Below are 12,296 nucleotides of genomic sequence, written 5' to 3' on the forward strand. Positions count from 1 at the left end.
GCAAAGAGCCCTATGGCATGGCCAGTGTGATGATAGAGCATATCATCCAGAGAGTTCAAGTTGAATGGGTTCAATCCTCCCAGCATGATATTCAGTGACCAAATTTAGAGAGTAGGAGAGCAGCAACCAGGCAAAGAATGAAGGAAGGATCATGATGGAAATATACAGAAAAGCCTAACAAGTGTCTCTGAATCCACCAAAAACAACCAAGAGAACTTACATTTAATAAAATGGCCAATAGTGTTTCCGGACAGATCATGTTGGTGCATGATCTTTCTCCTAGTAGAGAGGTGGTGGATCATGGTGCAGAATGTTACATACTCCATCAAGTGTGGTAATTTTATTTCTTGATTTTGATTACCTACTTTTAAAGACAGAATTATTTTAAGATGGTTATTCAAACCCAAATTTGGTATGAAATTTGAAGTATATTGATGAAATATTTGAAATAAAGTGATTTGTATAGGAAGCTAATCTATCAATATACATATCAAACCCATGATATCAGTCATAATACATTCACGAAAACTGAGCTAAACAATTACACATTTTTTTTTATTCACATGATTATAAAGACCATGGAAAACTCATATTTTCCTCTTGAATAAATGAAAAATCAATTTTATTTTAAGTCTTTTTAAATGTAATTAAGAAATTAGTAGGGTTCAGAATCATTATCATTAATATTTGCTGACATGCATTAATGGGCAGCTAGGACATGTAGTGCATTGAGTGTTGGGCCTGAAATCAGGAAGACTCATATTCTTGAGTTCAAATCTAGCCTCCATCTCTTATTGGCGGTGTGACTTTAGGCAAGTCACTTTATCCTATTTACCTCCATTTCCTTATATGTAAAATTATCTAGAGAAGGAAATGACAGATCACTCTTTACCAAGAAAACAAAAAATGGGGTCATGAAGAGTTGGACATGACTGAAAATACTGGACAATAACATACATTTATATTTCTAGAAACCTTAAGCTAAGTTTCATGATATGACTTTGTTATGTTTCTTTCCATCCAGAGACAATTGCCTCAATGAAACTATTTCTGGGTTATTTTAAGTCTGGTGGGACACCAGGGATAATGTCTCTGAAGGTAGTATCAGGACTATAATAGGCAGTGTTCCAAGAACTGACTTCCAGCCAAATCAGATTATCTTGATTGTGCTGAGATAGCATAGGAGCTTTTAAAATCTTTTTCCTCTCCTAAGAAATTCCTGAGTCATTGTGTCTCCAGTGAGAAGGTGGAGTTTACCAATTTGGAGCACCAGGACTCATCAGAGAAGCTAAGAACAAGGATCCCTGTTAATTTACATGGCAAAAGAACAAGTAAGCATTCATAGAGTAGTCTTTCCCTTCCCTTCCCTTCCCTTGCCTTGCCTTGCCTTCCCTTCCCTTCCCCTCTTCCCTTCCCTTCTTCCCTTCCCTTCCCTTTCCTTCCCCTCCCTTCCCTTCCCTTCTCTTCCCTTCCCTTCCCTTCCCTTCCCTTCCCCTATGCTTCAGCTGTAGGAGTTCTTTCAGATTTGCCCTTTATAATATGAAATCTATAATGACATTTTTGAGCATCTCCATTTGGAGAAGCTAACATTAGAGAACCCTGTGGCCTTTACCAGTTTAAATACAAGTAATTTTGTATGGATTATTTTTTTTCTTTTTTCCCCCATTTATTTATGTTTCCCCTTTCCTCCCTCCTCCCTTCCTTTATTTTTTGATTCCTTTTCCTCCCCTCCCTCCCCTCTTCCTCCTTTGATTCCTTCCCTTCCATTCCATTCTCTTCCCTTTGCTTCCTTTCTCTTTTGTATTTTCCTTCCTTCTTTCCTTTCTTCTTGTTTTTCTTTCTCTGTCCTTGTATTTATCCCTTTCTTTACGCTTTTTCAGCTCTCATTCCTTATGATTGGAAGGAAAGTACATCCATGGAAAGAGAAATATCAGTGGAAGCGCGATTAGAATTAAAATTGTATCCATCTATAGAATGTCAAAAACAAATCAAATCTCTCAGTTTCAAGGGGAGTGATGAGAGGTTAATGCATATATGTCTGTTAGAATCAATGCTGCAGAAATTGAAGGGAAATTAGGTTAACGCAATTGCACTGATGTATACAATAAGACATTTTATAAATTTCAGTTAAATTAGGTATTTTTCATTTTTTTTTTCCTAAAATGAACAAAAAAAAATTCTGTTTTGGCTCAGATATGGTCATTATGTTGCTTTGCCAGAGACCAACTTGCTCAGGTTCATAAAGGGCTAAGAATAGAAGGTTGTCCACAAAAGTATTAAATTGGATATAGGCACAAGGAGAGTACACTAACTCATGGGATAGTGATGGAAAAAGATCTTCTAGATCAGTTACCTGTCAATGGATCCCCTTTGTAATATCAAAAGAAAGTGATTATTCTGCTTTTGTTTGAAGATCAAGTGTGAGGGAACCTGCTGTCTTCTAGGGCAGGCTATTCACTTTTTGACTAGCTTTAATTATTAGGAGTTCATTCTTAAAAAAACAAACAAACAAAAAAAACCTCAGTCTGCATCTCTGACAATTTCACTCATTACTCTGAGCTTTGTTTTCCCTGTGAATATAAGCAGAAAATTTCCAATCTCTTTTTCGTAGGAAAGGCCTTTAAAAATCTCAACAGAAACCTCATATTCTCCATAAGCCTACTTTCCTAGTCTCAGCTAAATATCCTTAGTTTCTAGAGCTGATGACTCCAGCCAACTGGTGTTGGCTCCAGGTCATACCCAAGTCTGATTTTTCACTTGTGATTATGTTCCAGATGGCTAGTGAGACTGGTTCTGCCCTGGGGAGCCAAGCAAAATCAATCTAATTCCTTTTCAACATAACGATCATTCAGTAATTGAAAACTAGTCTCTTAACCTCCCCTGTAAGTCTTCTTTGCTTTAAGCTAAACATCTCCATTCCCTGCAAACAATACTTAAATATTATTAAAATCAAGTTTCTTTATTTTCTTTGCCTTTCTTTGGATACTCTCCTATACATCTGAAATGTCCTTTTCAAAGTGTGGTATCCACAGTTGAAAGCAACATAAATCATTGACACAAATATTGAGCAGCCCAGAGGAAAGGACTGATACCTTAAGTACTCAAATAGAGACCTACATAATAATTCACCTTCAAACATACAAGATAAGGGAAGCAAAACTAGATAGAATTTGTTGAAAAAATAATCTTGGGGTGTTTGCAGACTATAAACTTAACATAGGTCAGAAGTGTGGGTGTGAATATCTAGAACAGTAATGTCACATAATATTGTTTTAATAAAGGAAGAACTTCCCAGAATAGGGAGATAGTGATCGTCACTGAACTCTGCCCTTGTGTCAACTCATCTGGATCATGGTGTTCACCACTGATTTGTTGAAGACTGATAAGAGTATGGGTAGCTAGCAAGATGAAAGGACTGGAGTCCATGTCATATGAGGATCAGCTGAAGGAACTGGGCATGTATTGTTTGTAGAGATACAAGAGATACAAAGAGGTCATGTGAAAGTATGCTTCATTTATTTGAAGGGCAGTAATATGGAGGATAGATTACATTGTTTTCTGAGTGTTCCTAGAGGACAGAACCAAGATTCATTTATGGAAACTGCAACAAAGCCAGTTTAGGCTTGAAATTGGAAAACATGAGCTAACAATTAGAGTCAAACTTGTTTGTGCTAGAGCAGGATATGGTGCAAGCCTGTTCAAGCAGAAACTGGACATTGCCTTCAAGGTATAGTGGGAATTCCTTTTGTATATGGTTCAGACCCCATGCTTGTCGAGCCCCTTCAATGATTTTGTAAGTCTGTGATATCTGGGGAGTCTAGGACAAAAATCTGCTAGTAATACCACCATTTCAATACAATGATTCCATCTTGTCTGAAGGGATCTTGGGATATGAGAGACTTTCTACTTCATCAGGTCCTCCTCCTTGCCTCTCTAACCTTTTTTTAAGTATCAGCTACAGTATCACCTTCTGTAAGAGGTCTTTCCCAGTTCTCCATAATCTGGGTGCCTTCCCTCTTAGACTTTTCTTAATTTATACTGTAATTATTTTATTTAGACATAGTTTTTATCTATTGAGTACCCCATTCAACACTGACCTTTTCAAGAGCAAGGACTGATTTTTATTTTTATTTGCCTTTCTTTGCACCCCTAGTATTTAGTACAGTGACAGACACTTAGTGGTACTCAATAAATACATCATTTTGGCTACATATGCCAAAATGCACTTTGAAGTTGTCTTTGAAAGCAAAACCTCCTCTCCAAGTGTATTAATGCCTTAAAGTGAATTCTCCAACTATTTTGCTGCTTCCTCCTTTTCTAGACAACTGGAAGAATCAGACTGACCAACTGCCATAGGCTGCCAAACTCCCTTATAAAGCATAGTTTAAACAGGTCAGGAAATTTAATTATTCTCAATTTTAATATGACGGTGCCTAGGAAAGGAAACAGAATGCCAACTCTTGAGCACCTTGTAATCTAATTGGAGAAACTACTTGCAAACAACTGAGATGCAAGCTCCTAGCTCTGTGATGCTGGACAAGTCATAGAAATTCTACATGGCCCAGTTTCTTCAACAATGAAATGACATGTCCACCAAGATGACCTCTAAAGTAGTAAGTACTTCTAAACTCATTGTCTTCTGCATTGCCTTTTCATTAAAATTTAGATTTATTTAATCTGAGATTAGCACCTATCATTGCACCTGACACATAGTAGGTGTTCAGTAGGTGTTTACTGATTGACTGAGGAGAGGTTTTAATGGAGAGCAATAGCGTATGAATAAGTTCTCCCGGGAAAATAGCCTTTAGTTATTTAATGAATTAAAAACATAAAATTATTTGGGCGAGGGGCCCTGAGCCTAGTTAATTAATTGGGACACATTTTCATCTGGTTCAGGCCACCTAGAGAGTGTCTTGGGCCACACAGCCCATGGCTTGGTTGTTTACACTTCTGCTTTAGTGTATCATCACTAATAGCCTCTGATACAGTGCCATACGTATCTGTTGCCCAAACTAGTCACCAACAGTGTCAAAACATTACATCTTGGGCTCTTACCTACTATAGTGACTTAGAAAGTAGCTTCATGATCGGCTTAAAGGATCTCTTCTCTCTCTGTATTGTGGCCATCTAATAGCCAAAATTTTACCCTGAAAAACTTGTGTCTGCGGTCTCTCACATCTCTTTTAAATTTAATGGGTGTTTTCCTTTTTGTTTGATATCACATTCATTTATTGTCTCTTGCTCTCTCATCCTCATGGGCATTGCTTTGTATAATTGATATTTTTTAAATAGCCCCTCCTGATGGAGGGGCTTCTTCTCAGTTTTCCTCTCCCCTAGAGGTGTACCATTGAAACTTAGTGAACAAGAGTATCTGCTTACAGACTACTTGAAGGTCTGGGGATTTCAACTTCAAAGACTTCTTCAAAGATGTAGCTGCCATGAGGAACAGATCAAGTAGCTGGGATGCAAGGACAAAGTACCTCCCCCCCAAATCTATTCAGTACTAGCCAAATGATGGAGCTGCCTGTCATGGCTCATTTGTTTAATTGCTATGAATGGAAGAAAATCAAAGTGATCAGAATGGAAATGGAGAAAATTTGTCAGCCACATATGATGAAAAGCATATGAGCTGAGACCAGTCAGAGGAACAAAGAGTGCATTAGAAGAGAATAGATCTGGATCCCTTTCCTTTCTTCTTATCTCTGGATTTAAGGGAGTCTTGCTGTTTACCTGTTCATCACTAACTTGCAATCCTTCTCAATCTCCTATGGAGTGTGTTGAAGGTAATGGGAGGGGAAAATTTTTAGCTTCTTTATCCACCACTGAGAAAGTAGCCAAAATGTTGAAAACTTAATTTTCTTTTAAAAAATTCTCATTAAAAATGAGATAGTCATTTGGGGGAAAACTCTTTGGTTAGGACAACATGGTAGAAGACTTCAGTCAGTCAGCTAATCAATAAATATTTATTAAGTACCTATCATGTACCAGAATGCAGTGTCCTAAGGACTGGACATACAAAGAAACCCCAAAGAAATCCCTTCTCTTGAGGAACTCATAGTTTAATGGGAGACACAACACAAAAACAAAACCACCATTTACAAACCATACATAGACATAATAAATTTGGTGTAGTATCATAGGAAAGGCACTACGACTATGAAGAACTAGGAAGGGCTGCTTGCAGATGATGAGATTTTAGGTGAGACTTGAAGGAAGCTAGGGAAGCCAGGAGACAGAGATGAGGAATGAGAGTGGGCTGGATGGGGGATGGTCAGTGAAAATGCCAGATGTTGGGAGATGGAGTATCTTATTTCAAGATCAGTAAGGAGGCCAGTGTCACCAGATTGTAGAGTACAGGCTGGGAGTGGGAAGGAAGTAAGTTACAAGAAGATTGTAAATGTGGCAGGAGGTTACGAAGGGCTTGGAACACTAAAAAGGGGATAAGCATCATCTTATGTAGGTCTTACAGGACCTGAGGTCTTGACTGCAGGAAGGTAGTTTGAATTTTATTCAGGAAGCAATAGAAGCCACTGGACATCTTGGAGCAGAGAAATAATATGATCCTAAAGTATTACATTTAAATGAGTGACACAATCAATGTTTTCTATTTCACTGAGAACACAAGAACCAATAAACTCAATGTGTTACATAAATTTAAATCTATGCGTGTATGTATTTATATACATATGTGTATTATCTATCAATGCATATACCTACATATGTACACAGACATATATATATATATAGATATACATACATATATGTACACACATAGGATTTTGCACTGATAAATAACACACATATATACATTACACACACACACATAAGGAATAATGCCTAATAACTATGTAGGAAAGAACTCACTGGGCACAAAGGTAGCTTAGCAAAGAAAAAGGTTACTGGAGGAGGTTATAACATCTCATTCCCAGATTATGTTTTGAAATACTATGTCAGATGATCACCTCTCCATGGATTAACATAAACAGAAGTGTACGTATCATACCATATCCAGAAATGCTTTTCAGCCTTTCTGTCCTCTATTTCCCAGTCCAGAGGATTTAAATTCAAAGCAGAGCAAGATGACAAAGTTTGGAACTTTGTGATATGTTCTCAGAAAGATCTGATAAATTGAGATTGCAGGTACAAAGACTATACAATTGAAAAAAAAAGTTGATCTCCTAAGTCATTGATGGCTTCTGATGTGAGTCAGTGTATGAAGAATCTACAATGATGAATTAAAAATAGTTACTCAAAGCATTATAGGAAAAAAAAGGAAAGCAATGTGGAGGGTATTGAAAATGGTACTTCGCTCTTTAAGAATCCAACATAGGGAAAGAGCAGGCAGTGGTCCTGTGATTTTATCAGTACATGGAACACCCTGGTGAATACATTTCCTTTACCCATATAAGTCCACACATTGTCTGCAACTCTTATTTCTTAGAAGAGAATTTCTTAGAGTAATAAGAATTTAACTGACTTGCCCAGAGTCACACAGCCAATAGATGTCCAAAGCCTTGTCTAAACCATGTAAAAGTGATGTACTATGGATACTAATGGCATGATTTCTTCTGGGCTTTGGAGATAGTATGTCCTTCATTGTTGCTTATTAATTTCTCCTTTATTTTCTAGGTCACTGAATGAAAGATTCTGAAAATGTCTAACTTTACCATTGTGACTGAATTTCTCCTCATGGGGTTTTCTGATATTTGGGAACTACAGATCATATATGCTTTACTTTTCTTACTCATTTACTTGGCAACTCTGACGGGAAATCTCCTAATTGTTGTAGTCACTACTCTTGACAGGAGCCTCCACACTCCCATGTACTTCTTCCTTAGGAATCTGTCTATTGTAGATGCCTGTTACATATCAGTCACAGTCCCCAAGACATCTATTAACTCCCTAGTGAACAACAGGGCTATTTCTGTAGCTGGATGTGCAGCCCAGATATTTCTTGTGCTATTCCTTGCATATGTTGAGTTTACTTTACTCACTGTTATGGCTCATGATCGATATGTTGCCATATGCCATCCACTCCACTATCCAATGATCATGAGTCCCCGATTCTGTATGCAGATGACCATGACATGCTTGCTCACTGGCTTCCTGTATGCAAGTTTCCATACTGTCTACACATTTCAATTGCCTTTCTGCCAATCCAATGTGATCCATCAGTTCTTCTGTGACACCCCCTCTTTACTCAAACTCTCTTGTGCTGAGACTTTCAGTAATAAGATATCCATAGCAGCCTCCGTTCTGGTCATTGGGATGGTCTGCTTTGCCTTCATCACAGCCTCTTACGTTCGTATATTCTCTACTGTGTGCAAGTTTCCAGTGAAAGAAGATCAAAGAAAAGCCTTCTCTACCTGTGTCCCCCACATCCTCGTGGTGTCGCTGTTTATTATTTCTGGCTTTTATGTGTACTTACAACCACCTTCACATTCTGAATCCATTAAGGATTTAGTCCTTTCAGTGGTCTACTCTGTAATACCTCCTTTCCTGAACCCCATCATATATAGTCTACGAAACAAACAGATAAAGGAGGCTGTGACAATAGTAATGAAGAGGACACTATTTTACAGGAATATAGCATAAACCACAGCTCTTTACCCATGTCCTTGTTGAACTTAGTCCCGGTTGAACTTAAAGTGATCGATAGTATTCAAAACAAAAATTTAAAAAAAAATAAATACTCAAAATGTTTTATATGCAATTGTGAAATATTTAGTGAAATAAAACTATATTAAAATGTAAATGGGAAATTGTTAATGTTAGTGGTCTTGTGGGAAAGAAGCAACAGCAGGACCATATATGTATGGTTTCATGTAGACCCCATTTAGGGCAGTAGACTGCTAGGATGTGTTACCCCCCACCTGGAGGCTTATATCAAGTCTTACATTCTCACCTGAATGCATCCAGATATGAAATAAATCAGGTCATCACTTAGGTCAGTCAGTGCCTTTTGAATGCATGAGACATTCTGGCTAGTCCCAAGTCCTCTTCCTCAACATGGAACAAGCAGACAGAAAACGGTGATAGATTAACTGTGAATTCTCTGAAGTGAATGAGAAGTCCTTCCACTCCATGTCATCTGGTACTTCCAGTAAAAGAATTCTGAAGTCTCCCCACATGGTTGGCAGGAGGTAGAACATTCTATACATGGATGAATTCACCTTCCTTGTATTGGGAGAAAAGAGTATGGACAGATGCAAATACAGCCAGGATCAATAGTTTCACATGAATCAGTAACATATATACAAAAATTGCTTTGATGTTTTTCAGCACATTATGACTCCACTCAGCCGAAGGCTTTTCCACAATCACAAATACAACTGGGAGGGTTTCTGTTATCTATATCTTTTAAGAGAATCATGAAATCGATTAAGCTTTGTTCCATTGTTAATATCACTTCCAAAAACCTGCAGATTGTTAATTCATACCTTTTTTTCAAGATGCCCTTCATGTAGAGTGGATTTTTCATTAAAAAATAAAGAAGAAAACCAAATTACCAGTATCAAAAATGAAAAGGGTGAATGCAACACCAATAAAAAAGAAATTAAAGCAATTGATAGGTGTCATTTTGCCCAATTATATTCCAGTAAAACCATTATTCTAAAGGAAATGGATGTATATTTACAAAAATATAAATTGCCCAGATTAACAGAAGAGGAAATGCTGTACTTAATTAACCCTAAGAAAAAGAAATCAAACAAGCCATAAATTAGCTCTCCAAGAATGCATTGTTTATGGATTTGTGAACTGACCCAACTATTCTGGAGAACAATTTTGAATTATACCCAAAGAACCATAACATTTTTTATACCCTTTGATCTAGCAACACAACTATTAGGTCTGCATCCCAAAGAGATGAAGGAAAAGGGAAAATTACGTATTTGTACAAATGTATTTATATCAGCTTCTTTTGTGTGTTTTGGCAAAAGAATTAGAAATTGAGGGGATGCCCATCATTTGGGGAATAGCTGAACAAACTGTTGTATATGATTATGTTGGAATATTTTTATGCTGTAAAAAATTACCAACAGGATGGTTTCAGAAAAACTTGGGAAGACTTATGTGAACTGCAAAAGTTCATAGGCAAAGTGAGCAGAATGAGGAGAACTCTGTACACAGTAAAATCCATGCAGTAATGTTGATCAACTGTAGAAGACTTAGCTACTCTAATCAAGTCAATGATCAAAGACAATTCAAAGAACCCATTATGAAAAATGCTATCCATCTCCAGAGAGAGAACTGATGAACTCTCCAGATCGCAGCAGACTTTTGTCCCTGTCTTTATTTTTCTTGTTTTGTGTACTTGTATTTTCTTTTGCAACATTGTTAATATGGAAACAAATTGCGTGACTTCACATGTATATTTGATATGGTATTGCCCTTCCCCAAGGGGTGGGGGAGTGGTGGGAGTGATTTTGAAACAAAAATTTTTTAAAAATGTGAAAATGTTTTTACATGAAATTGTGAAATATTTTAAAATAGAAATATATTAAAATATAAGTGGGAAATGATTAGTAAAACAAATAAAAATATAATCCAACAGGAAAGAAAATATTATAGCAGATCTATATCAATACAATAAACATGCCAAACTTACCTAAACTAAACTAGAGATTTCTGTAATATTAATTATTATTTTAAAATTTTACTTTAAAGAAATATGTAAACAAATATTCAAGTTCATTTGGTAGATAATAAAAATGATTATTTTTTTCAGGAAAAGTGAATAAAATAATTACTAAAGATTCCTAGTATTAGCAGATGTTAACCTATATCATAAATATACTCATTAAGATTTGCTCAAAGCAAGATATAAAAGCCATCCACAGCCATACAAAAATTCTAAATCATTATTAATTAAAGAAAGGACACTTATAGACAACTCTAAAGTTCTATCTTTCCCCCTTCAGATTGGCAAAGTTGCAAAAAATGAAGACTGACAAATGCTGGAGGGGCTGTGGGAAGTCAGGAACATGACTACACTGTTGGTTGTACAGTGAGTTGGCTCAGCCATTGTAGAAAGCATTTTGATGCCATGCCCAAAAGGTGACTTTGAACCAACAACACCAGTTGTAGGCCGATTCCTCAAAACGATAAAAAAGAGCGCCCATTTTACATAGAAGTCAAGTACATAAATATTTGTGGTAGATTGTAACGGAATGGAAACCAAGGCAGTGCCCATCAGTTGAGAGGTGTCTATCTAAGGGATAAGTCTGTCTGAAGTATATATCTGTCTATGGTATATGAATGCAATAGAACATTATCGCATCATGAAAAAATGGCAATGGGACAGTTATAGAGAGATTGGAGAATACGTATATAACCTGATGTAGAGAGAATAAGCGGGTCTGGAGAACAATTCATACAGTAACAACAACTTCACGATTACAACAATTTTGAGCATTTACAACAAGCGGCGGCGGCGGCTGCAGCGCGAGGAGCCCGAGCAGGGAAGCTTAGCGAGGTCATTCGCTCGCAGTTCGCATTGCTCCCCCGCAACCCGGAGCTACGCACCCAAGCCGCCCCGCTGCCGAACCCCATCCCCCTACCCTTTACCGCATCTCATTAGAGAAAGGGGAGGATGAGTGAATCTAGTTCAAAGTCCAGCCAGCCGCTGGCCTCCAAGCAGGAGAAAGACCGGTCTGAGAAGAGAGGGCGGGGCCGACCCAGGAAACAACCCCCAAGGAGCCCAGTGAGGCACCAACTCCCAAGAGACCTCGGGGCAGACCAAAGTGGAGTAAGAACAAGGGGGCTGCGAAAGACCCGAAAACCACCACTGCACCAGGGAGGAAACCAAGAGGGAGACCCAGAAGGCTGGAGAAGGAAGAGGAAGAAGGCATATCCTAGGAGTCTTCGGAGAAGGAGCAGTAACCAAGTCTGCTCACATCTCGCTACCTCATTCCCCTTGAGGAGGATGACTACGGCGGCAGCCCCCTCATTCTGGGATTAGACAGAAAAACGTTGATCTTTAAATACCCATGTTTCTTCCCCCACCCTTCCTTTCCTTCAATCTGTCCTTCCTGGTTTTACTGGTCAGAGACATGATAGCTCTACCTGGGAAAAATGCCTCCCCATTCACACATTGGATGTGCTCACACTAACCCTGTCCACCCTATGTGGGATTGTGCTGGGCGGGATGGGGCAGGCAGCAGGTACTTGAGCCTCTGGGGACACTCCCTGCCTCCCTGCCCCCACCTCCCACATCCATCCATCCGCAGACCCACCCACCCACCCTTTCCCAGGATTGGGATTTCTTTTGTATTCCTCCTTTCCTGGACAGAGCT

At 38.2% G+C, this 12,296-nt stretch overlaps 1 protein-coding gene and 1 pseudogene across 1 annotated transcript; both read left to right on the forward strand.

The window, feature by feature from the left end:
* Window positions 1-230: 230 nt before the first annotated feature.
* LOC118839830 (olfactory receptor 14C36-like) lies at window positions 231-8,595 on the forward strand. The gene is made up of 2 exons (XM_036747342.1): window positions 231-242; window positions 7,645-8,595. The coding sequence occupies exons 1-2, from the start codon at window positions 231-233 to the stop codon at window positions 8,593-8,595; spliced, it is 963 nt and encodes a 320-aa protein (XP_036603237.1).
* Window positions 8,596-11,593: 2,998 nt separating this feature from the next.
* LOC118840162 lies at window positions 11,594-11,883 on the forward strand (annotated as a pseudogene).
* Window positions 11,884-12,296: the final 413 nt, after the last annotated feature.

The sequence above is a fragment of the Trichosurus vulpecula genome, chromosome 2 (assembly GCF_011100635.1).
Source record: "Trichosurus vulpecula isolate mTriVul1 chromosome 2, mTriVul1.pri, whole genome shotgun sequence".
In the NCBI taxonomy this organism is placed as follows: Eukaryota; Metazoa; Chordata; class Mammalia; order Diprotodontia; family Phalangeridae; genus Trichosurus; species Trichosurus vulpecula.